Genomic DNA, 27,889 nt, shown 5'->3' on the forward strand with positions numbered 1-27,889 from the left:
GTGGGATTAACTAATGGTTTCACTGCAAGATAGAAATAAGTTATTTCAGCATAAGAATGACCTTCAGGAAACCAGTTGAATAACATCAAGTCTCAGAGAAGCAATTTTAAGAAGAAGGTTCGAACTCTAGGGTGCAGCTCCTCCTCAGCTGGCAACTGTGGTACTTAAAGCTGCGTTTACACTGTCCTCTGAGCCAAACGCTCTTCTGGCAACACAATTTTTAATGCTGGTCTTCAGTAGAACAAGCTAGGTATAAGCAGCCCTTTAGATCAGCCTTTATTGGTGCAAAAAAAGGCTCACATGAAACACTGAATGATTATAACCTGCATCTACAAAGGTAACAGTGGGATGTATAGAAAAATAGCATTGGTTCCTGTAAAATCATAACATAGAAAACTAACCATCTCCTTATGGAGTAGGCTGAATACTCGTCCCCTAAAAATGTCCACATCCTTATTTTAAGAATCTGTTAGTATGTTACTTTACATGACAAAAGGAACTTTGCAGATGTGATAAAGTTAAGAATCTTAATTTACAGGGCGATTATCCTGGATTATCCTGGTGGGCCCAATGTAATCACAAGGGACTTTATAAGATGGAAGCAGTAGGGTCCAAGGCAGAGAGGTGATGTGAAGATGGAAACAGAGGGAAAAAAATTCAGTGTGATGTGGGACCACAAGTTGAAGAATGAGGACAGCCTTTAGAAGCTGAACAAGGCAAGGAATTAGATTCTTCCTGAAGCCTTCAGAAGGACTATAGCCCTGTCAACGCCTTGACTTTAGGCTCCTGAACTGTAAGAGAATAAATTTGTGTTGTTTTAAGCCACTACATTTGTGACGATTCGTTGCAACAGCAATAGGAAACCAACAGATCTCATTTGCTCATCTTTCTCTGATTATGGTCTATGAGGTTGCACAGTTTTGGTGTACTGATACCAAGTGCATTTATCAAAAGGAGACATGGCTTGTTTAAAGCTGAAAACGTTCTCAGTTTCTCTGTGCCCCTCCATTCATATACACACAGTAAACACATGCCTGCACACAGACACAAGCTACCCACAAAGAGAGTCTCGGGTTTTCCTTCCACTGGAAGGTGATGCTATGCCATTTGCAAACCCAGGCCACAGTCCTCCTGCCTCCCAGTGAAATCAGAAAAAGCAAAGGATATTCCACAAAGTGTTGGTGAATTGAACAGCTGTACTATTTGGGAGTGTCTTTCAGTCTGAATTTCTTTGTCAGCTTCTCTCTCCAGACAAATGATCAGAAGGAGAAGGGAAGCTGACCCTAACAGATATTAATAAGTGGAGTGGAGACCAGTGGGGTTTGGTTTAGCTTCAGAAGATAATCTAACTAGAAGAGCCACCTGGCATCACTCAGGTGCACAACAGAAGAGATTATGCTATTTAAAGAGAACAGACTGCTGACCACAGAGCAGAAAACAAGACTTCCCTTGGCAGAATGAAGCAGGCAACCTGGCAAATGGGAGCAAGCAGAGCTTTGGAGGATTACATGAACATAAACAATAGACTCTCTGCAACATCCAGGGGAAACTGGTGGAAAGGTGAGGTACCGGAAAGACTACAGTGGAAGAAAAGTTTTCACAGCAGAGAACTGAACATTCCAGAAGCTGGAGAATTAACAGAGAGTATGTCGCCTGTACTGTAATCTTTTTGCAATAAGCTTCTTTCATACTGGTGGTAATAAAAACGACACCTGAAATTTGCATGAAGGTACACTTCTGGGGGAGAGACAGCCATGCAGCCATTAAACGTTGGTCTTGCTTGTCTCATGATATATCTGTAGTACCCTGAAGTCATCCTCAGATTTTTCGGCTTTTTGAATGACTGTTTTGTCAATTTATCTAATAACTGCCAGGCTTAGAAAGCAATTATTTATGTCACTGTTTCTCAGTGAGTTAGCGTCTCCAAAGAAGTTTTTAAAAATACCGATGCCTGTATCCCACCCCTAAATACTCTGATTTATTTGGTCTGGTGTATGTTCTAGGCATTGGTATCCGTGCTGTCAATACTCTCCAGGTGATATATACAGCCAGAGCTGAGAACCACTGATTTATATTAACCAAGCTCATATTTTTAAGTCATAAGAATAATGATCACAGTTACTGGTTGCTAAGTGCTACAACCTGGCCACTGCTGCTGTAGGTTCTTCATCTACTGCTGGGGAGGAAGTGTTACCCTCAATGTATGGATCTGAAAGATAGAGTACAATTATAGTATACATACTCAGGTATATTCAGGTTTGATTTCAATCCTGGGCTCTTTGTGCTATGTTTGTTTATTAATTGGTAATAGGTATAAGTCAATACTTTGCACAAAGTCCTTCTGGACTTCAAGAATCCAAATAAAAACATATGAGAGCAAAGTTAGAAGGACGGGAGCCGGAGCGTTATTTTAAGGAATGGATCCATCAAGCCAAGAGAGCTTGGTAAGTTGCCTCTCTATTTTGAAGGGAGCCTCTTGTCCAGAGAGCTGGGCCCCACTGTCCAAGGCTTTGCCGTGGGTGGTGCTGCAGGTACCGTGAGGATCCAGAATTCAGACCTACACAGCTCGTCTGTTACAGTATCTCTTTAGATATCTGAATTAATTAGATCTTAATTTTAAATCTCTTTAGTGATGTTTGGGAAGAACTTTAATCTCTTTAATGGAACCAGCTTTCATCAAGAAAGGATCATTTGTAAAAAGAATTATAACAAGTTTTTGTTGTTGTTACAATTGTGTAATAGACATAATAACAGATTTTTTTGTAGAGTTGATGTTACAGTGGTAGTGGGCACAAGGTGTGGAGGGCACTGCATGGCACGCTAAACAATGTACCCTTTATACTTAAGGCAATAACTGGGGGGGCACTCGGAACTTTCACACATGAGAGGGATAAAGTCAGATTTTTTATTTAGAATGAACACTTTATGAGGCTACATGGAGGCTAGATGGAGAAAAGGAGGGAGAGGGGACTTGTGGCAGGGAGATCATTTCATTCTAGTGCAGGAGGAAAATGATGAGAGAGGTGGAGAAAAGGAGGTAGAATCTGAAACATATTTAGAGGGCAGAGTCTACAACATTCAGCAACTAGGAGGAGAGGTGAGCAGGAGTCAAGGGGATTCCCTAGGTTTCTGGCTTGAGTAACTGAATGGTGTTTCTAGTTACCAAGACAGGGAGAGGAGGAGAAACTTGCTGGCTGGAGGAAGGATGAGGAGGAAGATGCAATGTGTTAAGTCTGATATGGAGATTTAATGACATTGGACAGGATCTTCAGAAGGCAGGGAGACTTGTTAATCCAGGCTGAAAGGAAGTTTGGGAACCACTGTTGTGATATGGTGTGGGGGTTGGGTTGGGAAGTGCTGTGTCACCCTTGTAGTTCTTTAGTACCGTGTCACTAATAATACTGGCGATGATGGTCTCTAACACGTGGGATGTTCCGTGCATCAGTGGTGGGCTTAATACCTTATAGGCATTGTCACATTTAATTTTTCTCAAAACCGCATGAGGCAGGTGCTATGACATTCCTATCTTACAGTTGTAACAAATAACAAGTCACTAAGTCCTCTACCAAACAGCTCCATCTAAAACACTGGAGTTTTCACGGTATTTTATGCCCCCTGGCACAGTCTTTAGCACATAGGAAACATCTAATAGCTGTTGCCTGAATAAACGGTGCAATTGACATCTTACAGAGTCACCATTACGACAGAAAGGTTGTGGCTGACAGTCACGGGGAAAGTAGGGTGGAAGGGTCCTTTTGGTAAAATCTTGCATTTATGAAGGGTTGAAGAAGCAGATGAGGTTAACGTAACAGAGTGATTTTTAACGTACTTCAGCCTTCTTTAGGGAATCTGAGAGAAGCCATGGTTCCTGTCACCTGAGACAGGCACACTGATGGACGTGGACATCTTCAAAATTTTGAGTAGAGCTGAGCTTCACTGATCTCACTATAGGCTTAAGAAACACTTTGATATACATATCTTCAAATTCTTTAAATGGTTCCTTTTAAATCCCCAGCCCCCTTCTATTGCAAGGATAATTTATCATCTATTTATGGCCAAATTTTGATGTACCTGGAATTAAGCATTTGAGCATTTCTGAGGCATATATGTGATTTTTATTACGTCTCAATTCAGATTGAAACAAATTGAAGTCCTTTTCCAAATCTGCTCTTCGGAGATTTTTGAGAATCCTCAAAAAGGCATCATCCACACTGAGGACATAGACAAATTGCAACCCCCTTGAGTAAATTGTTGATTACTCATAGAGCTCAATTAATTCTTGTGTATATTTAATAACATACTCATATCTATGAAATGCTCCTTACAGCCCAAACTATGTGCTCAGGAAATGTAAATAGATTCTAATATCTGAGAGAAACATAATTAGGATGGGGATGTGCTGCCAAAGTAATTATATAACATAGTACAAATTATCATCTAGCTAGTATAAATTGAGATTCATCATTATTACATTGTCAGGACTTATCCAAAGTAATGAACTTATCATCAGTTAAGTGTCTCAAAGACAACCAAAGGATTCCAAAAACCTTAACAAAAGAATGAACTGCTTAATTACTTCCCCATTTCTTTGAGAGCCCACTAAGTACAAGGCAATGTGTTAAGTCCTTTATGTCTAGACCCTAGTTAAGAGGATTCTTGATTACTTGTATGCATGGAAGCTCCGTGCTGAAGGGAAGCTTAGCAAGATTAGAATCCAGCAATCCTATTTTACAGATGAAGTGACTGGGTTGAAGAGGAATAAACAGACTTGCTCAAAGTAGCATATTTAGAGGGTCTAAGAAACCACATGAGACCTTGGTTTGAAATTCCAGCCTTACCATTGAGTGTATGCCTTGGAATCTCATTTTTCTCGTCTTTAACATGGAATATTTTGAGATGATAAAAAGATATTATCTTAGACAAATGCATAGAATATTCTGGCACATAATGACTATCCAAGGAATGGTATTTATTTTATTATATTAGGGGAAGAGCAGAACTTGCAACTGGATCTCCCAGCTTTTACCTAAGAGTAGTCATAGTCCCTTACTGCTTTAGAAATTAGCTTCATGGTCTCCATCCAGTTTATTGGCATCGTATGGCTAAGCTCTTATGACATTCATTTTTAAGGTTTCTTTTACCTGAAGGTGGCAGAGATTTGGGGTTTTGCTGTTCTTTTCACTGTTGTACCTTTAGCACCTTCAGTCAGTGCTCAGAAAAAATCTGTGTTCAATGAAAGAATGAATTTCTCTACCATGTCCCTACCACATCCTCCACTCTCTTCAATATAAGCAGCATTTCTTGAGGGCTTGTGTAAGCTAGAAATGATTGTATATTTGAGGAAAAAAGGAAGCAATTGCATTCAAGAAGTGCAAAGCTACACTAAAATGTGTTCTGGGTTCCATTACGAGGAGAATCAGTTATCTTGGTGTACGTAACAGTAGCAGAACAGGATATTTTGTTTTCCTTTTAAATCCTGACATGTTTGAAATCCAAGCCTAGCCACTTGTTGGCTCTGTGACCTTGGGGAAGCTACATAATCTCTCTGAGCTCTGTCAGTTTCTTGTACACAGAATTTTATCTTAAAAAAATTAAATGATCGATGCATTTCACCTGCTTAGCACCATGCCTGGCACATAGTGTTGAGTAAATGGTGGCTCCTAAGGTCTTGAGCTTATTCTATGTGTTTATGATTAGGAATAATGGATTTGAGGATCTGATTTAGTGGGTGCAGTTTCCAAACACAGGTTTTCAACCTCTTAGCGTAGCACAGCTGTACTGCTTGACTTGATGTTTTCTGTCCTAAGGGATGAAGATTGATGGTGCCTCTGTCCTGCAGAAACATGAAATGAAACCCATCTAGCCACCTCAGCTTGCCTTGGTCACAGCTCTTAGGCATAACTGTATGATAAAAGAATCAATGTGCAAAGTTATTAGATTAATCAGCATTGCCACTGCACTTCCTAGCAGAGGGAAGCTGAACATTAAAAAATACATTTTCTCCCTGGCCTTGTTTTTATGATAATTGAAAGAAAAGAAAAATAAAAAATAAAAACAAGAGCAGGCAAATGTTGACAGGAAAAAATGCAATACAATTCTACAAAATATTTTGGTACTAAAATGTTTTATGGAGACTAATGGCTCAATTATAGCTTAATACTCATTGCCACGAGTGTTGTAAGGGGGAAAAGATCTCCCCCCTGATGTGCTTGTTCATGTAAACAAGAGAAAAGGCTTCCTGAGTCAGAAACAGTATGTTCAAGCTCACCCACTGGCCACTCTCCAGTTCAGGGAATTGTCCCAGTCCTGAAGCAGCTTCCCTGCTGGATGGAGCAACACTGCGTCTCCTCCCCTTCCATCAGAGAACCATTAGGTTCCGGCTGCTGTGCTTAAAATAGTGACTTGCTTTCTCAGTCCTAGTACAAGATTTGAAAACAACTATGCGGTTTTCCAAAGAGGCAAATTTATTTTTGGGAAGTGGGATCATTGGTTCCAATGCATTACTGTTCTTAATGACAGGATTTCAGGATTGTATGAAATCTTCCTTTTGAGGAAACTGAGGCACAGAGGAACAACTTGTTCAACAGTGCTTGGCAGAGTTGAGAGTTTAGCATACTGAGTTGGGTGGAAGGAAGGTGATTTTGGAGATTACTTACTTGTTAAGAGCTTCTAGCCCAGTTCTTGGATTATTCATTTCAGTTATTCAGCAGAGATGCACTGAGCACTCACTGTGTGTCAAATAATGTAGCAGATGTGGGGGATTTGGGAGAACAAGACAAAAAAGGCTTCTATCCTCTTGGAGCTTACACTGTAGAAGGGGATACTGATAACAAAAGAATCGATGTCCTTAATTAATTATAGATTTTTATTAGGGTTACAGAGCAACTAAGGTCGTAAGGAATGAGAAAGGAGTCCCTTCTCCTTTATCTCCCAAGAGTTAATCATGAAGGCTTAGGTGAGGCCAACTTTGGAAAAGAATGATCCAGGTGTTGGCAAGTGCAAGGGCCATTAGGTAGGGAAGGGAGGGCATGTTGTATGGCTGGGCAGAGAGCCCCTGAAACAGCATACTGGAGGCGGAAGGCTGGCAGGGAGGCTGGGTCATGTCATGCAGGTCGCAGAGTTTTTCATGAAAAGCATGCTCAGTAGATATAATTATGCCTGTTCCTGAGCTTCAGTTTTTATTTGCAAAAAAAAAAAAAAAGAAAGCCAATAAAAATTACAGCAAGGGTTATTATGTCCATTCAAGGGGATGCTTGCTTATCACCCAGCATGGTGCTAGGCAGATTACGAGTTCCCCGCCTACAGTCTTCTTACCCTAGGCCCTTTAAATTCATCTGCCACCAGCCACTCCCTCGGTAGAATCATACTCGGTAGGAGTGAGCGAGGGGGCAAGTGTGGTGGACAGTGAGGAGTCAGTGCGAGGAGAGTGGGACTTGGGGGAGGTAGGAGTGAGGAGGACCTGGGGACCTAGGATTTCCACATTAAAGCAGATTAAGGAGAGACCAGCATCCTCTAAAAGCATCAAGATGCCTGCTGGGAGGTGGTGGGTGGAGGGATGGGTCCCATGTATATGCTGCTGGTTGTTGGGGACACTGCTGAGCTGCAGAAATTCATGAAGACAGTCTGTTCGTCTGAGAGCCCTGCTCCTCTGTAGCCTAATCAAGTCCTGACATTTGAATTTCTAACTAATTTTGGGGAAATAACTTTTCAGATTCTCATCATATAGTACTTGTTCAATGTGAATAGGAATAATTACTTTGCTGAAGTGATTAGCATGCCCAAGAAAAACTATAGAATTTTACTCAATTTTTACTTTTAGATAAATGTCAAATATCTTCTTTAAAGTGCATTTGATTTCTTTTTTTCTTCTTAAGAATCATTAAAAAGTAGCAAAATACGATGAAGGTGCAGGGAAGTATAGAAATAATGGGAAATGTGCATGAGAAGAAAGCCAGGTTACCCTGGCAGAGAAAATTTTCTCAGCAGTGATTTTAGTCACCAAAGAAGTAAAAGCTATTAATACTAATTTCCTCTAAAGGAGACAAGCAGCGAGTGGTGGTGTTTTTCTCAGATAGTTCTGGAAGCGTAATTCAGAGTGGAATGGTTATCTGTTCTGAAATGAAGGCCACTTGTGGTCAAGTAGGCACACAAGCCCTGGGATTAGGTGGTCTGGAGGCCACAGGGCAGCGAGGCTGTTCAGAGAGTGACCCTGTGTGAGGCACTTGACCTATCTGAGCTTCAGTTTTCTCAACTCTGAAGTGAGAACGCCAAATTAGCCTCAGGATAAACGGGGACGGCATGAGACGAGATACAGGATGCTAGATACCAGCTTTGTCACCTCAGTTAAAAAAAAAAAAAAGATGTCTCTTTCCTTCCTTCCTTTCCCTCAGAAGAAAGAGACTGGTTGAGTGGTGGCTGGAATTAGGACCCTGAACTCCTGAACCCTCAGCCTCCCTAGAAATTCTCTGCAGACAGATGCAGGGAAAGTCCTTGTCTTTGTTTCTACATGTTGTTGCCCAGGGCTAATGGAGCAAGTTAAATTGAATCACAGAGAGTACTAGTACTCCATTATGACTAGAATCAAAGGTCCTAAGGTCTTCAATATCACTTTTCAAATCATAACCACCTCTTGGAGGTCCAAAGGAAGCCCATTAAACCAACCTGGGTCCTTTGCTATGATTTTAAAAAAAGGAGCAATAATTCTTTCACATGCAGTAAGGTAGGGGTTTCATGCTGGAACCTTTAAAAAAGGTTCTCCTTCCCTCCCAATGTTTGCAGATCATTGGTCCAGAACAAAGAGGGGATGAACAGATCCTTTATTCACTTCCTCCAGTCTTACCACTTGCATGATTAGGGAAAGTAAACACAAGATAAAACAAGATAAGACAGGATGGAGAAAAAGTGTCCATGTCAATGGTTAGTGCCAAGCTGAACCATCCCTACTTCCCCTTGTCCCTGCCAGATATTTCTTGGGAGGGCTCCTCTTAGATGGTTTTGTGTGTGTGTGTGTGTGTTTTAATTTCCTTTAAATGATATAATCTCTATGCTATAAGAAAAGAACCATTTACATCAAAGGAACTTTATATCCACATTTATCAAATTAGAGGAGGAGAAACTCTAGCAGCCCCTCCCTGTGGCCACCATGTACATCTCTTGCATCTTCCAGCCTGCCCTTTGGGAGACATATGGCCAGTTATGTGAGCCAAAAGGATTTCTAACCAAAAGAAGGCTCATCAGCAAATCATTCTCTTAAATGTAACTGAAGTCCCTGGCTTCTGCTACAAAAGACTCTTGGGAAGGGATGCTTCTTTGCATTTTGAGGGCTACACATAAAATCAGGGCGTTTTTTTCCTCAGTTCTGGTCCACACTCCATTACACACTTTAATGACTGTATTAAAATTCTCAAATGAAGCCTTAAGATAAAGGGCAGCAGATTATATTCATTCACCTTTAAAGTTCTCTAGTTGCTGACATTACTGCAACATGCTTGCTTTCTTTACTGAGAGACATTTATAGTAGCTAGAGATTTGTGAATGCAGCTGTGGTCTAGAGGTAAGTGACAGTTGCTCTGCCTAACTTGAGAAGCAGCGTGTCACAGTGGCGAACTCATCCAATGGGATAAAGTAGGCTGAGTGCTAGATCCTGGCCGTGTTACTCTGGGGAAGTCATTTCACCTCCTACAAAGTAAGAGAATTAGCCTTGATGATGTCTATGATCGCTCTCAACCATAACCTTAAATAACGTTTATGATTCAAAAAAGATTTTTAGTATAATCTTGCAGGCGATAAGAGAGACCTCTAGTCCACTTTTCTGATTATCTACTTATAGTGAAATTGACATTTTAACTCTGAACTCAACGGCTTCAGAGAGATGCCCTTCAAGTGTGAGATACAGCACTGGACAGTCAGGCTAGATGACCACTCCAGGAGAGCTCTTCCAAGCAATTCAGACACTCACAGATCTGAATTTGTGTGGAAGGGTTCGTCTGTTTGTGAAATTAGTGCCCATTACCAGTCAACCACACAGCACACCCCAGTCCTTTTAAACTAGGGAATACTATATCATCTTGGGCCATTTTAGATAAGAACATTGCTTTATGCCACAGTAACTATTTAAATTACATACATAAATATAACCTGGCTATTTCCCCCTACTTCCCCCCAATTCAATTCCTTGGTCTTTTATTAATACTTCTATTTTAATCATCTCGCTTGCTTTTCCCATTGTCTTTGTCTATGCTATTTTCTCAGCCTCGATACTTTTGGCATTTTAGGTTACATAGTTCTTTGGGGTTTTTTTTGGGGGGGAGGTGTCTTGTGTCTTATAGGATGTTTAGCAATATCTCTGGCCTCCAATTACTAGCTGTCAGTAGAGTGCCACTGTCCCCAGTATGACAACCAAAAAGTCTCCAAACATTGGCTAAAGTCCCTGTGGCGGGTTAAGTCACTCCAGGCTGAGAACCACTCTGTGCTTAATCTTCTTTTTTTTTTTCAATTCTGATTTTTCTTCCTTGGACATAAGAACAATGCTATATCCTGAAGGGCTTGGAAAGTATTACTCTGTTATTATCATTCTTAACATTCTAACATCTTTCACTTACGTGAGGTTTCACAATTTATCAAGCGTCTCCACCCACACTATCCGTGGAGATTTAACGCATGGCAGCTCATTGTCTGTAACAAATTAGCAGAGGGAGGCATCTTTTCTGTGACTGTCCCTGTGCCCTTTTTCCCAATATGCTTGGAATCTTGCATGTTTGATAAGAGGTCTTGCCCCGAGGAAGATGTGTTTAGGACAAGTCAGGCCTTGTGTAAATGAAAGCTGGCTTGGTCTTTTAAAGAACCATAAAATAAGACATGTTTAATCACCTTGAAATGATACCCTTCTCAACCTGGCAGGGTCTACAAATCTGCCAATACATACTCAGGATGGCACATCTGCAGCTACATACCAACAGGTGGCTTCAGTGAGGACTGAGCCCTACGGTTCTTTAAAAGTGTTCTGAATACTGCAGTCCTCAGCCTAAACTGGACTGCTGGAGTTTTATCACGCTGCACTAAGTGAGAGCAGATGGCATTTTTGAGAAAGAGAAATGAGCATATCCCCCGCATTTTCACCTTCTCCCTACCCTCTTACCTGCTTAAGGATTTCAGCAGCTGTTTCATGTGAACAATCAAATATCACATAGAACTCCTTGCCTTTCTTCATCTCCTTGAGTAAAGGCTTGGCGTCTTTATTCCCAGAGGGCAGCTGGCGGATTTTGATTTTAATGTTGTATCTGGAGGGAGCTTTGATGAGCTCCTGCAGACGAATTAGACCTGGAAAATGACATCCAGTCACACAACAGACTGTTCCGTCCAGAGCATTTGCTTATTGCCATTTTTAATGGAATTCATATCATTCCCAAAATGTATCAAGGGTCCACCTACCTAAAGGTTACATTATTGACTTCTCATTTGCCATTCCTCTTTTATGGCGAATTATATTTATTTTCCTTGTGTGGGCATGTGTGGCTAGAAGCACAATTTTCCCAACAGCACTTGGAGTTTTTTAGAATGCAGTGTTCCTCTCCAGCTTTCAGCCAACACCGTAACTCTTTAACAAATTAAGTTTGTAAATGTAAAACTTTTGTGAACAACAAGTGCTCAGAGGTTCCAAAGGTGCTTAGTGAAATGGATAACACCTTCTCATTTGGAAAAAAAAAAAAAAAGAACACTAGAATTTCTTGGGGACATAAATCTCTGAAAACCTTTCATCAAAAACATTTATATATAACATACCATTTACCAGCTAATTAGTTGGGCTGTTCTACATAATTTTCCAGTTCTCGCCATATAAGCTATATATAAATGGCTTATTGTATTTTCTTTCTGATGTAATTGAACATTGAATTGGAAAATCCTTTCTTGGTTCAAAAGAAAAGACCATAGAATTTTGAAAGATTATGATAATAAAGGCAGAAACAACATTGTTTAAAAATCTGCCATTGGTAATTGTAGAAAAGAATACAGCCAAGTAACTTGATGGAGAATGTTTAATTCAGCACAAACATAAATCTATTGAGCTGCACCATTTTTTTTTTTAGTAGAAGTGCTTAACTAGGGCAAGACCAACAGCTTTATAAAGCCTCTATCTTATTTCCCCTAACGTTAACTGGTGCTGGCTACACTGCTTGATGTTGGTTCTCACACAAGGACTCCCATTGGAAAATTGAATTTTTTTTTATTACACAGTCTGTGCCTTCAGAATGTGTCAGCTTCAAGTAATCAATAGGAAATGTTAAGTTATCACTATTCAGATAAAGATTGTAGTATGCACTGTGCAAGATACAGCACGGATGACAGCCACCTCTGGACTTGGCACACTTCTTTTATTTTATTTAGTTATTTGTTTCCTCCAGAAGCAACATTTGTGTGTGTCTAAGATGTTATATTTCCTCTAAGACCTTGGACAGGTGTGGTTATGAAGTACAGTAAACTTGTAGGCTACTGTTCAGAGTCAAATGGACCAGGGCAAGGAAGGGAGGACTTGTAAAACCACATCAAGATTTAGTGCTCATTATCCTTTTTAACTTCTTTAACATAAAAATTGAAATTTTTAAAATGATGGCTTTCCTGGACTCTTGCTTTTCAAATCAGTCAACATGGCTGATAGCTTACTTCCAGAATTGCTTGTCCTGAGCTCCTGAACGACCGATGAGTACCAATGAAAGAAAACTGAGCATGTGGACTTCTGTGTTTGTTAATCCTCACGGCAATCCTATGATGCAAGTGTTATTATCTTCATCATTTCAAGTAAGAAAATCAGAGCAATGAAGTAACTTACTCAAGTTTACAAATATAGGGGGAGCTATGGCCTCAGATCGTCTGTGGGTCCAGTGCCTAATCTTTCCACGTCACCATCCTGCCGTACAAATAAAAATTGTTGGTCCCGAGGGAACATTCAGCTTTGGGTTATTTGATGAGATGGGGAAACAGTAGAAGCAGGGACCTATTCTACTTTCTTTTTTACTCCAGGCTACTTGCAATTCTCTTGTGGGGTTTACTGTCCTCCTGCTTTGCAATCATTTCCTTTTTTTTTTTTTTTTAAAGCATGACCACAAGAGAGATCAGTGTGGCCTTTAAATAAACTAGGACAAAAAAAAAAAAAACATTTAAAAAATGCATTTCATAAGCTGCAAATGAACTGCTCTTTTTTTCTTTGCTAAATGGAATGTCAATCTTGACATGCATTTCCTGTCATGATGACTTATACACATGTTAATGACATTTAAAGTTGACTATGTTCTCTCCCTTCAGTCATTCATTTTTAGGAGAAAACATTTCCTGAATGTTCCCTGTATACCAAGTCTCATGCTAAGCACTAGAAGTGAGACATGAACACATCTTGCTTTAAAGGTCCTCCCAGCCCATAGAAGGATTTCATCCCTTCAAACTTGGGATGTGCATGGGGCAACACTTACTACCTAACTTTATGAATTATGACCTGAGGCTGATGGGGGCCAGAGCCTCTTGATCAAGATCGTGTTGAAGCTATTAAGTGGCAGATTCAGGACATAAAGCCAGGTCCACCTCTGACCCTCAGTCTAGGGCTATTTTCACCAAATCAGTGGCCCCTCCTGACTTTTAGATTTAAGATCAACTAATTACCTGACTGAAGGACTAACTAACTATATAGAGAAATAATTACATAAATAAGCAGAGGAAAAAAACCTTAGGGCCAGTATAAAGCATTCAGCCTTTATTTGGCAAATGAGACCATTAATAAACAGACTCTCTTCTCTTCAAAGAAAGTAACCATGAACTTTCACAATTATTTCATAAAAGAAAGTTATTTTAATACTGGTAGAGGAGACAGGAAAACTCAGTAAAAAAACTAGCTTTTAATTGGACTAAATTTATCTTTCAGAAAAGCTCACTGCTAATGCCCTCATTTTCTCACGTTGTCCACATACAGGTGAACTGGCCTCGGGAAAGGTGAGGCTCAGCAGATTTAAAGATTACAGATCCAAGATGTAAGAAGAACAATGAGCAAGGAACAGGGAGGTTTACTTTCTTCTTCCAAAGCAATTGTTTGCTTAAAAAATAGCCTTTCTGCCTTCATTAGCAGACATGGCAGAATTTACAATTCAAGACTTTTTAGTTCACAGGAGACAAAATTTAGAGAAAGCTTTTCCTTTTATTCGTGTTTTGCAGCAATCCATCAATTGCTTACACTTCATTGTTAAGAAGTTAAAACTTGTCCACTAAACAAATCATCACTTCAGGGAAAGAAAACTGATTTAGGCACAACTCCTAACTTTGCCAAAGGCCCTCCTGTGTTTGGACGCCGGGCAGCCTTGTCCGAGTGACCCAGTGCTGACAGAATTGGGCTCCAGTTGCAGAGAATGGTAAGATGCATGCAGACCTGGTAATGGTGACGGTTTTTCTAGCCCTGGATTCCAAAAAAAAATGTAATGGGGACAATTAGGGAAACTGGAATATCCTATCGTGTATGTCTCTATCAATATTAATATCGACATAGATGCATCATAGTATTGTATCAGCGTTAAGGTTCCTGTATTTGATAACTGTACTGTGGTCACAACAAGGAAAGTCCTTGTTCTTACGAAATGTACACTGATGTATTTAGAGGTGAAATAATCATGCTGTCTCACTTTCAAATAGTTCAACAATCCTGCTACTTACTGTTATTATTGTTGCTGTTGTTGTAGTTGTTTTTATATTGAAAGACTATTAGAACAGTAAAGTGGCAAATGGCAACAGTTGCTGAATCTAGATTCAGGATGTATAGGAGTCTGCTGTACATTTCTTTCAACTTTTCTCTAAGTCCACATCTTTCTCAGTAGAAAGACAGACCATGAGCCTCCTTCTTCCACTCCCACATCCAGCAATGCAATTGGAAACTGCACTTCTGGTTTAAAAAGTGCTTTAAAGCAAGAAGCTAGTTTATTTCGCATGAGTTTGAGCTGGGCTCTGCATGTAAAGGTTACTCTCAGAGATGTCCAAAAGGCCACTTCTAAACACTTGCTTTGGCCGTCTGTCTGCTCTGTGTACTCAAATATGACACACACAGAAGTGCTGATTTGCATGCCCGTTGAGTGACTCTGGGGACAGGTGGAGTACATGGAAGAGAAAAAAAAAAAAAAGAAGCTGCTATTTCTAGTAAGTGTTAGAAATTTCCCAAGTCTTCACCTTAAATAATAATTAACTTGCTATTTGCATTGCCCCCTTTTATGAAGTATCCTACACACTGTATAACTAGCTCAGTAAACCTCAGAATATACCTCTGAGGTTGATAGGTGTCAGTGCTGTTTTACAGTAAGAAAAGTGAGGCATAGTGAGGTTAATTGTTTGGATTGGCCTTGAAAATGAGTCACAAATGCCAGGAATTGGAAAAGACCTTAAAGGTCAAACCCCTGTTTGACGCATGAATCCCTTCCACACAGCTGTTGCTGAACAGCTGTTCGTCTGAGAAATTCTCTGCCTCATTTTTTGCAGATCAATCCATTTCTGGACAGCTTTAGTTATATTTAATAAGCATCAATTCAAAAGAAACGTACATAGGTTTTCTTGAGTCTTAATTCAATTCCCTGTTCATTAAACCACATCAGTGGATTTGATGTCAAAAAAAAAATGAACGTAATAAACCACGGGGACTCAAAGATAAGATCATACATTTTAAATGCTAATTTCATCTGCATTTGAACTTGGAAACATGCAAAATGGCATTTCTCAAACTTGTTGGTATATTAATATACCCAAATCTAATAGGATTCTTGAAGGGATCTATATACCCTCCAGAGAAGAGGGAAAAATCAGAACTGAGAAATGGAAATAGATAAGTGAGTGAATTACCTGGGGAAAGACAGCACTTTTAAGTGCAGATCTTCATACATATGATTTTTCAAAAGCGCATCAAAAAAGGCTAAAGACTTCCGAAAAGAAAAACTGTGTCCCTTGATCACAAAGAATCGCATAGAAGACTTTAGTCAAAATATTTGAGATTAACTGTGTTGCAGTTAGCTCCACCAGTATGTTTTGGTCCTGAATTCTGGTTAATACCAAGGGTAGCTAAAAATAATATACCACCATGCAATATCTAAAGATTGATTTCCAGCATAGAACTCTGAAACTTGAAACGGGTTTTCTGGTCAGGGGACTGGAGTGGGTAAATAGGAAGGGTAGAAAAGAGTAAGGGCAGAAAAAAGGGAACTATAACTTATTATCTTGTTGGTACTGAATGCCAAGGACTTTCCATTCCCCAGCTATTTCAAGTGGGATTGGGGGAGGGCACGTAGCAGAGTGTTCTGGCTAGCATGAGGTCATAACAGCACAGTGGGGTGACCTGTGATGGCTGAAGTTGAAACAATTCACTTATTCTTTTACTTGGCACTGACTGTGTACAATGTATCATTTATTTTGGTTTGATCATCTATGGTGAAATGTTTAATTTTCTTCAAGTCCAAACTTGGAGCATCTGTCAAAATTCTTGTTTCTGTAAAATATAGTTCTTTCTATTTTCTATGGGAAAATATAATAGACATAACAAATCTAAGTCACTATTTAAATACAGCTATTTCACTTATTTGTAGGGTGGCTGAGCATATTAAACGAGTTAATTACAAGAAGTATTTAGAACAGTGCAAGGCAATTAGTTAGTATTCCAAGAATTTCATCGTTATGATTTTTGTGGTTGTCATTTCTCTTGGGTTTTCTTTCTAGATACAGTGTTTCAATCAATCAATCACTGACATTTTTATGTGTGTTAATCTTGCTTCAGGTAATCCTCACTGGAAAGCTTTGAGACTATGTTTAAGTGACAGTTAATTGCTCTTTCATTGTAGGCTGCATTTTATAAATTTTATGGCTCTGGTGTGTTGAGAAAAATGATTTAAGGTAACCATGGGTAAAAAAAATGAAAACCTCTTAAGCACTATGTGTTATGAACACATCTGGCTGGAACTCATTTCCCTGATGATGGCCTCATCCAGTCCTCTATACTGAGGACTTTCAATGTTGTATCTCCAGCCTATACTGCATCCCTGAACTACAGACTCATGTATTAACTGCCTGCTCAGCACCTCCATTTGGATGTCTAGTAGACGTGGCAAACTCAAACCTTTTCCTGACTGAACTCCTGATACCCTTATTTCTCCAAACTATCTCCATTTATATGTTTCCCCATCTCAGGTGATGGCAACTCTAGCCTTTGGTTCAGGCTCAGAAGCTTAGAGTCAGCTTTGACTCCTCTATTTCTCTCACCCACCTTCCCCCCAATCAGAGCACTTTGCCAGTTCAACATCAAAATATTTCCAGAATATGACCATTTCTTACTCCTCTGTGACTGTCACCTTCATCTCTCGCCTTGATTTCTCTAGACGCCACCCATTTTATGCTTGCCTCTCTATGTTGTTTTATTAATATAAGACCCAGAGTGATCTTTTTATGATATAAATCTGATCATATCCCTCCTCTTCTGAAAAGTCTCCAATGGCTCCCCACTTCATGAAGAGTCAAAGCTCTTCCCGCAATCTACAAAGCTGTCCATGGTCTATAGTGTCCTTCTCTTGACCCCATCATCCTTCCATTCTCAGTCTGATCCAGCTACACCGGCCCCCTCGTTTGTGTAAATAAAGGTTTACTGAAACACACCATACCTGCTCATTTACATATTATCTGTGGCTGTCTTCTTGCTCCCTCAGCAGAGTGAAATAGTTATGACCTAGACACGATGGTCCATAAAGCTGAAGTTCTCTAGTATCTGTCCCTTTAGAGAAAAAAGTTTGCTTGTCCCTGTTCTACAAAATTGGCTATGACTACATTTCACCAGGATTGGCCTTGAGAAAGTGGAAACTGCTGAATCTTCTCCACACTGCATTTGGTGCTCAGCTTCTCAGCTCTTTTTGATGTGTGTGAAGGGATAGAAGCCAGATTCCCACCAGGGGTCTAACGAAGCAGAGGCAATGGCCAATGAGCAGCAATGTCTCATTGCCTACAGTCACTTCTGAACATGGGAGTCAGAGAGAAGTAGGTGACTGATAGCAAGAACGTCCAGGCAACAGAGAAAGAGAGAGATGAAGCAAGACAAAACTTTACTTCCCAACAGTTCTCTAGGGTCTTTCTGCATTTTCTCTTCTAGCGGACAGAATTCTGCTTGCTGGTGTTTGGTGAATTAAATTTTGCCCTTAGAGACGTGCACAGTGCTCCCTTGACTTCAGTGGGAGTCATGGACCATTTGGTCCCATAGACATCTGTGCTGGCTTCAGGTAATTTAACAAACTCCTAGACAGATCCCAGTAAAGTGCTCTTTAATGGGTATTAATTCTGGTGTAAGGGCAGGTGCTGAGCACACCTAAGTCCTTTCTTTTCCTTCAGGTTTAGTAAGTTTTCTTCTTTTTATGGCTTGATAATTACTGCAGCCAAAACCCTGAGTCAAACAGTATTAAACCCACTCAAAGTCAAAAGATGTCTGCTTTTATTGATCTCAGTTGACCTGTTTACTCTCTGGGTTCTAATTTAATGGCTCAATTGATTACTCATTTACATTTTTAATGTCTTTGCGAGCAAAATCATTTTAACATGAATCATCTCTAACTTAATGGGCAAAATACAAACACATTTTGGATTTCCAATTTCAGCGAGAATTATTGAACAGCTGAGCTCAGGTGGACTTTATAAGAATGAAAAGGAGGTTTCAGTTTCTTGTAAAAGGTAATAGAAGTGATAGTTCAAATTTTCTCCTGTGCAAAATGGACATCAGTTCTGAGCACTCACCTGAAACTGAAAGAGTGGTTAGGCCATCACCTTTTATGTTATGCTCTTGCAAAATTATAATTTGTCTAAACACAACTTGAAATCTACAACAGTTATGCTCACACCCTTGGTTGAACTCTTTCTTAAATTAAATCCTGACATTTCAATATTATTTATTGATTTGTTTTCCTCTTAGATGATCCTGCTTTGCTGGAAATGGTAGAGATAGTGAGGGAAAATTATGCTATAGAGTGCACTGCATAATGAGAAATAGTATTATTTTGTTAACTCGTGGAATTCTCTATTTACAAAGGTACACAACATGGAAGACCTGACCACACTTATGTTTACAATGTAGTATATGTTAAGGCTCTTTAAAAATGCTTATGGAACTCATTTGATTGTATGTTTTCTTCCTTTATAGCAGGCAGGTGAAGCTTTAAAAATATGACTGCCTGTGGCTTATCCTTCCTGGTAGGACTGTTTTGAATATAACGTTTATAAATTACACATCCAATCACCTACCTTCACTTCTTTCTTAAATGAGATGAGGTTTAAGAAGATATATAAATGCATATTTCCTACCAGAATAGTCACTTTCATCTGACAGTTTAAAATGGAACCAGGGTTTAGTGCCAAACAGAGGAAGCTCACTATTCATTCTCTGAGGAATAGTTAAGTGCTAGTGCTTGGTGAAAAAGATAGTAAAAACAGGAAATATTATTGAAAAGTTCAACAGCACTTTGCTTTATTAATTGTCACTAGTAATTTTGTTAGTCTTATTACCAAATGTGTAGTTCAAGGAAAGGAGCTGGTTTCAATTCTTGAAGAAAATTATTCAGAAACTAAACAGTACTAGTCCTTTTCCATGTAACTGCTAAGCATGTTCCTAGATGCCAGGATTATATTAGGTAGCCGATCATAAAAATAGATAAGATAAAATTCCAAGTTTCAGGAATTCCTAGTCTCACAAACATGGAAACAGAGAACTGAAATGTGATATAACGCTTCTATTTACAAAGTGCTGCTAACTCCTAATGTGGTCCCACGAGCTGTAAGAAAGAAGTGATATTTGAGTGTGATCATGGACAAGGAGGGCGCTTACCACCTTGCGGGTGTGTGGAGGATCATGCAAAGTGAGGGGCCAGCCTCAGAAAGAAAGAATCAGGGGGGCTTGGTAGTTAAGGATGGGCTCTTCGTCAGAGCTGAGGTGTGAGTACAGGGGATGTCGAACAGCTAGTGCCTGGGTTAATGAAGACGAACGTGGTCGGATGATGCAGAACTTTAAATCAGAAGGACTTGGACTTTCCTATGTAGACACCAGAGAGTCACTGGCAGCATTTAAACTGGATAAAAAGGGTCTTGAACTCCAACAAACCTCAAAATGTAAACAGAAGCCAAAGGGGGAAGATGCCAGTGAAACTTCAAATGGGGGAGAATCAGAGAAATGTCTAGTGAGGCTCAGAGCACCACATGTCTGCCTTCCTCCTAAAATGAGCAGGTGGGACAAAGAAGGCCTTCTTTAGGGCTCATTGCTGGGGGTCCTTAGTCTTTCCCCACAAGATGGTTAGCTTTATTCATATAACTTCTGTTTTTGATATAACTTCTAATTAGATTCCTCTACCTAGTTTAGAAACTTTTCTAGACATTTATGTAGCTACTTATTGAGCTGGAATCATTTTGTGGTCATTTTCAAAATGTCTCCCCATTCTTTAAGGAATGGAGTCATGGTCACAGTCTTAATAGAGTTGGATACATTAAATTATATCTTTAATATTCAGATAGATTCCAACATTTATCAATAAGGTGATATTTCTTTTTAAAAAGTGCCCTTAAGTTTGATGATGAGAAGGTCACAAGAAAGGATCAACTCACCAGAAGGAACTGGAATTCCTACACACGGCATTCCTAAATTAGAATACTCAATAGCTTCATATAAAAGGGCATTTCCATGCACTCCACCTGGTGAGTCTGATGCATATGGAACACTCTGGTTCCCTTTTTTCAGACCAGACGTGGCTAAGTGAGGTCTTGTGTGAGTCTCATACCTGTGCTGTCTTCATACACCACGGTCACTGTTTTCCAGTTGTAGTAGAGGACCAGGTCCAGGACCGCCCTGCTGATGGCTGCATAATCCGGGTAGAGGTTGATGTAAAACAAGTCTTTGTTGTCCACCGAGGGGTGTTTCCAGCGAGTCTGTATATGTGGAACTTCGAGAGCGTTGCAAATAGACTGCACAGCACTGACAGAGGAACTATGGGAAGGACCAAAGAGAGCAGCCACACCAAGAGCCAGCTGGTCACATGCTGATGTCCATGGACAAGGAGTGGGTGGAACGGGAAAACAGGGAAGGGAGGGAGAAAGAGACAGTTCTGTGAATGTAATCTTTCGTTTCACGATTCCTCTTTATTTTCACTATTGGAAGCTTTCCTCCACTCTCCCTTGTATGTTGAAGAAATATGCTTACTCCAACTCCCAACATCCCTGGGAAACTAAATACTAGAGTTGTAAATGTAGAAATGATTAGCAACATGTCACAGGGCCAATGCCCGAAAATAAAAAGAGTTGCTGGTCTCACTTCATTACTTTTAATCAGTCTAAATCCCTTGCTTGATATGTTGTTACCCAGAAGCACTCGGAGCTATTCTACAAGCCATATGCCGAGTGAACATCATGTGAATTCAATTCTGTCGTATGGCCGTGTGGCGATAAAGATATTAACGTGGTCATCAAAGTTAGGAGGCTCTCTGGGTGGCTGCAAAGTACTTAGTTCCAGTCTCCCCAAAACTCAGAAAGGAGTTCCAGGCTATTAAAAAATTGCTGAAGAATGTTAAGTGATGCTGATACCTAACTAATGACAGAAGAATGGAGCAGCACAGCTTAAAGGGATCTTAGAAAACATTTGGTCCAGCCCACGAATGTCACAGGCAAAGGAGTGAGTCAGGACCAGTGGAGAAGGGCAGAGCTGCATCAGAGCCCAGGAACCCAGAGCAAGGTCAAGCCTCTTTCCACCTCAGTATTAGCCAACAAAGTCAAGTCAGTATGGACATAAAAATTAACTTTTCACATTTATTTACTTTTTGCATTATAAGAATATATATACACGTTGAGATAATTTAGGACACTTAAAAGTGTAAGGAAGAGAAAAAGGCTCTGAAATTCCACCACCTTGGGGTAATATCTATTCATATTTTGGTGTTTCAATTTGTATTTTAAAAAAGAACATAATATAGGTACAGTTTGATGCATTGCTTTCTTCATTGAACACTAAAAGCACACCCTTTTCTCCAGGTCATTACAAATTCTTCAGAAGTATATTTTAGTGTCTGAAGAATAGCCTATTCCATAAGCATATCATTACTTAACTACTCCTATGATACTGAGTTTTTAAGCTGCTCCTAATGTCTGGTTATTATCAGTAATATTGTAAGCACTTATCTTAGTTCTTATATTTTTTCTGAATTTTACTTTACTTTCTGAGAGTAGATACTCAGCTATAATTAGAGGGTATTGATATTTTTAAGTTGCTTGATATGCATAAACCAAATCCCCTTCCAGAAAGGTTGGGACAGATTATCTCCTACAACCATGTGAAATAGTGCCAGCTCATTTTCTGCTGGCATAAATTTATGCTGGCACTAAGTATAAATTTAGAAACATTTCAAACTTTTATTTTAATGCTAGTTTAAAATTTGGAACCACTGAGAAATAATAGTTGAATATTTGAATTAAATAATAGGAAAATTTATCAATGACACTTTATTGATTTTTAAAATAATGTCAATCCACAAATAAAAGTAAGTAGAGAAGTTACACAGCTTTGTCAAAATTATCTGACTTGATTCAGAGAGAAAATTAATATGTAACATTTTGAGAGTCATAGTTCAAATATCAATGGGATAGCAAATGTTAACTATCATTCACAAGGAACTTTCATACACTGTGCTCTTTGGTTCTGAACTGTCACAAGAGATGAAGACATAATTTTGGACATTATATGCTAGAAGTGAAAACTGTCCTCAGAAGCTCATTTTCTGGATATGTTTTCATTGGTTAGCAAGAAAAAATGAGAGCATGAGCGCGTGTGAACTGTTGTTTTATGTAGCGGGGGCAACAGACTGAGCTTCCTGCTAATATTTAGCTCTGAGATGCTAATACGACTTGACAGAAAATCAATCCTTTTGAATTCTGTTTGCCAGCAAATTACCAGTTTTAAGAAGCTTTGGGGGTGTTTAATTTACAAGTATGGCAGGTACTTCAGATCACAAAAATGCTTTGGATTTTGTGTAGGTTGAAGTATTGTTGTTAAATGTGGTTGGCTTTCTGGAGTATTTACTCATTAATGTTTTGTGAGAGAGTGGTGTGTGTGTGTGTGTGTGTGTGTGTGTGAATGTGTTTCTGAGAGAGAGCAGGAGACTGACAGAGAGGGAGATACAGAGACAGGGAATTATGTGAAGATGCCTTGTAAACTTTAAAATACTGTATAAACATAAGGTTTTATAATTTGTTCATAGGCAACTCTGACCTGTAGAGTATCTCGAAATCCACTTATCTCTAAAAAGAAAATATTCTAATACTAAGATCATGCCATAGATTTAAAAAAAAATCATTATATTATTCAGTTTTCATTTCTGCTTCCAGGGAAACAAGTTTTACATTTTATTTGTGAAGAACACTAAGAATCTTGCAGAAGAGTGTGTTAGGTGAACACATCCTACAGTCCTAACTGGGTTTATTCTGTGTGGAAACAACCAGCATTTGGTTACTGGGAAATCAGCATGAACGTGGTGCTCATTGCATTCCGTTTACTTGTGTGTTTTTGTTGGGCAGAGCCTTTCCCCAGGGGAGAGGACCCGCTTCTGCTCTGGGACGACCTTCCCGCACAAACACCTGTATGGAGCCTCCACAAGTCCCTAGTTAGAGACCAAGCTTCAAATATGCCGAGTGTGGCTGTGCTTCAAAGGGTCATCTTGGAAGCATCTGGGGGGCGTGTAAGCAAGCCCCATAATGCCAGTGATTCTTTCCATGAGACAAAATTTGCTGCCTGCACGCAAATTAGATTACTTTCTGGGAACCTGTCTTCCGTTTAGGAGAAAAAGAGAATCAAATGCCGGGACCGTTCTCACCGATTTAAATCTTCTCTGACACCAAGTCCCCTGCTTTATTTACTTATGTATTTTTTAAACTGTATGAGTCCATACATTTATTTTCTTACTTTTCCCCTTTTTAAAAAATTGCATATTGGGGTATAATCGACATGTAACATTATACTCGTTTCAGGTGCACAACATAATGATTTGATTTTTGAAATCCTCACATTTCTATGATCTTGTGGAAAGGGGTTAAAAAAAAAAGTAGAGAAGATGCTAGGTAAACCCAGTAGCTCACAACCTGTTAAAATTCAGGGTGTATGTTCTGTGTGTTGTGGGCATTTCCACATGCTCAGTGGGTATGACCTCCACAAAGTTTTATTTGCCTGCACTGTACAATTTCATGGTGGTATCTCAGCCTCAGGAAGGAAAAAACAGATCAAGCTTGACATTTTCCATTCACAGCTGAACCAGTTAATCATAGAGTGGAGGGCACTGAAGGGTAAGGTAATCAGAAAGGCCCAGAAGACAGAGCTCGGCGACATCCATTAGGGTGGTTCAGACTGCACTGGACAGCGACATCCAGACTGAGATTTCCTGCAGCCCATTTGCACAGAGATGTCCACTTTGAAAAAGGGCAGGTAGCAAGAAGAAGGTGACTTGTACAGCAGACCTATCACCCAAAGAAGCTTTTAAAAGTGTGAAAATAGTTACCTCTCCGTGAGGCTTCAAAACTATCAAAAAGGTTAATTCTCTGGATGTCATAGGTTAATGTAGTGTTAGGCATCAGGGTTCGATTTCTGTTAATGCTGGTGACTGCAAACTTGAACGCTAATTCTTCAACATTAACAGGTTCATTTTCCACAGTTTCAAAAATCCCTCCTGTAGAAGCGAAAGAGATGCATGAGAAGCATTAGTTACATTATTTGTTTGCATTTTTAAAATGAAGAATACAAATAATCAAAACAAAAGGCCCAAAAGAAAAAGTACAGAAGTGGGCAGAACAGATCCCACACCCAACGTTAAAAGTTAAGTTTATCAGCATGTTTCAGATGCGGATAAAACTTCATTTCTGTGTGCTTAAGATTTCAAATCCAATATTGGTCTGTGTAATACCTATTAGATGGCAAATACATTCCAGATATTTAGCACCATATAAAGTATAATTGATGAGATGGTGGAGAGTGATTTTTGACAGTTTGGAAATGAATCACACGGTGGTGAACCTAAACACAATTTGGGCTGTATTCTGGTAGGACCATCCATTTTAAGAATGAAATTTCTTCTATTCAGAAACAGACATTCTAGACTCCAGAGGGATCACTCAGAGTTGAGTGGGGTCAAAATGAGCCATATATGCACTTAGATTTTTTTTTCAGAATGAAAACATGTCTTCTGTTCCTTGTGGCTTAGAATTCTGGGGTCATATTCTAGTACTTTACAAAGTGCATGGGCAGATTCAAAAAGCTGTGGATTTTTTTTGTTTGTTTCATTGTTTTGAGAAACTAGTCCTGCCCCAAAGCAAACCTGCTTCCCATCTTTGGAGAAATAATTCCTCCACTCAACAAACACATGCACTCAGCCTCTGATATCTTAAACATGAGGATCCCATTACAAACAATACAAAATATCAAAATATCAGCGCTTTAAGCCTCATTCAGCTCTGACTCTGGTGTTGATAGAGGCAATTTGAGTATTATTAACTGTACATTCTTAACATTCTTTAAGAGCTGTCCTGGGATTATCCACAGACACAGAACATACAGTAAAGACTCTTAACTGGCCTCCACTTAACTTACTCCTTGACTGACCAAGAATCCTCACTTTCTTTGAAAAAGCGTATTAATCAGTATGCATAGAATACTGAATACTTATAACTAGTGGATTGTTATTCATCTGCTCTTACTATTGAGTGATTCGTTATTTAAGGTCAGCCATAGGTTTTTAGCAAACTTGTGTTTGTTAGATTGATTTGCAAATGCTTCAATTTCTCTCTTGACTCAAAAAAAAAAAAGCAAATGCAAAAATCTGAAATGGAAAATCACAAACATCACAGTCACACATATGATTTATGTATATTCTTTCTAAGGAAAAGAACCCCAATTAGTAGACTCTCCTTCAAACAAGTTACTTTGATCCTATTTTGAAAGAACAGTAGACAAATACTTATCTATCATTTTTAAGTTAAAATTATTTGGGGGGAGCAATTTCTTACTAAGTCAACTTTCTCTGTTAAATAACCAACCAACTAGTGCCAGTTTTCAGCAGCTAAGATGCTTGTATTGAACTTTTTTGGCTCCTTTTGGAAATGTCTCTGGCTTTTATAGACTGATGTATGAGATGAATGTGGAAATAATGTCTCTGTTCTCAGAGAAACCAGAGCTGAACACTATGTAACCATGTATGTGACCATGTTAACCTTTTCCTGTGGTATCATGTTGGGTGTTTATTGTAAAATCAACCTGAGGAATATTCTGTTCTTTGACTTTGTCTTTTTCTTTTGTCAGATGATGATAAGCAGGTTCTGGGGGAGGGAATTCTTTCAGTTTCTCTCAGAACTGTTAGTGGATGCTCAACAGTGAGATGGTAAGCTCACACAATAGACACTTGGTCACCAAAAGAAGATGAACGTATGATGGGTTGACTGCCACTATCCAGTTGACCCACAATTGGAATTAGCCCAGACTTAAGATCAGAAACTTGTGTTAGGGCTTCCATTGCAATAATTGGCAATTATTTGTTTATTGCCCATCTCCCCAGGGACATGGTGAGAACCCTCATGAAGATGGACTGTATTGTATTCAGAATCACCATCCTTATGGAGACCAAAGGATCTTAAGATGTTCAGCCTGCAACTATTTAGGGGAAAAGTTAGCCATTGGTACAGCTGTGAGCACCATTAATCTCTATAAGGTAGGCTGGTAGGAGGGAATGAATACCTGAGCTGGAATCAGAAGTTCTGAATTTTGAACCTCGGTTCACCTACTTCCTCTCTGAGAAGAATGTTTAAGTATCAGGAAGAAAGTTACTATGAAATAGCTCTTTCACTATTAACATTTCATTTAAGCCTTATAATAATCAAGGTAGGAGGTAGTATTCCCATTTCTATAAATGAAAAAGTGAACAGAGAAACCACACATTTTGCCCAGGTTATTCAAAATCACAAAGCCTTGTCTGGGACAAACTCAGATGTTTGGTTCTCATATATATCATTACTATTTATTGTTATATAATATCTATATGGTCACTTCACCGGGTTACTGCTGATGTCCTTCAGCTCTAAATATGGGCTGACAATGCTGACTTGCTTACTCTGGAGAACTGCTCTGTAAGGGAAATAATGCAATGCAGTGAAAGTTCCCTGAACCCTCAATCGTGCCCCAGAAACAAGTTAGTATTACTACATGTGGGTAACAAGAATAAAAAAGGGGACCTGGCACTTGCTGAAGAACTGTCTGCTTACCTCAAAATCCCCCCTTTGGTATAAAGCTGTCCTTTAAAGCTGAATGTACCTGGGTTTAAAAGAATATCAACTGTTTCTGTTACATGCTCAGGTGGGTGTGTAGGTAAACCCTATTTTGTCATTTTGGGGACAATTGTCTTTCGTTCCTTCACCAAATAAGCATTATAAATGGCATCATTAGCTCGACACTCCAACACACTCTCCTTTTTTCCTAATAGAGGAGTGCTGACAGATACCAAAAACCTACAGTGAAGTGAGGTATACACAGGACTGGGGAAGCTCTGAGAAAGTGAGACCTGATAGAAACAGAAGAAAGTTATTTATGGGAGCCGGACCTCATGCAGGAGCAGACTCTAAGTGTCAGCCACTCCCTGCTCCTCTTCCTTCTCATAGCTGCCAATTTGACAAAATTGAGTTTCAGCGTCTTTGACAGGAGGAGTAGAGGGACGCACACCTAAGGACACATGCATTCTTTATTCATTTATTTTTGAGATTTGTAGGTGTGAGCTTGTCAGTGAGACATTCCAAGTCTTTGGGGCTCTCTGTGTAATCAGCTTCTGGATGCCCGGGTTCCACGGTT

At 39.5% G+C, this 27,889-nt stretch overlaps 1 protein-coding gene across 5 annotated transcripts in view; it reads right to left on the bottom strand.

The window, feature by feature from the left end:
• GRIK1 (glutamate ionotropic receptor kainate type subunit 1) overlaps positions 1 to 27,889 on the bottom strand; it is a 355,456-nt gene that overhangs the window by 112,541 nt on the left and 215,026 nt on the right. For all 5 annotated transcript variants that reach the window (XM_015244065.3, XM_072968128.1, XM_072968123.1 and 2 more), the window contains exons 2-4: positions 24,561 to 24,728; positions 20,805 to 21,062; positions 11,138 to 11,319 (exon numbers count right to left, since the gene is read on the bottom strand). In XM_015244065.3, the coding sequence (XP_015099551.2) occupies positions 11,138 to 11,319; positions 20,805 to 21,062; positions 24,561 to 24,728 (608 nt within the window). The remainder of the gene's footprint in view (positions 1 to 11,137; positions 11,320 to 20,804; positions 21,063 to 24,560; positions 24,729 to 27,889) is intronic.

The sequence above is a fragment of the Vicugna pacos genome, chromosome 1 (assembly GCF_048564905.1).
Source record: "Vicugna pacos chromosome 1, VicPac4, whole genome shotgun sequence".
Classification (NCBI taxonomy): domain Eukaryota; kingdom Metazoa; phylum Chordata; class Mammalia; order Artiodactyla; family Camelidae; genus Vicugna; species Vicugna pacos.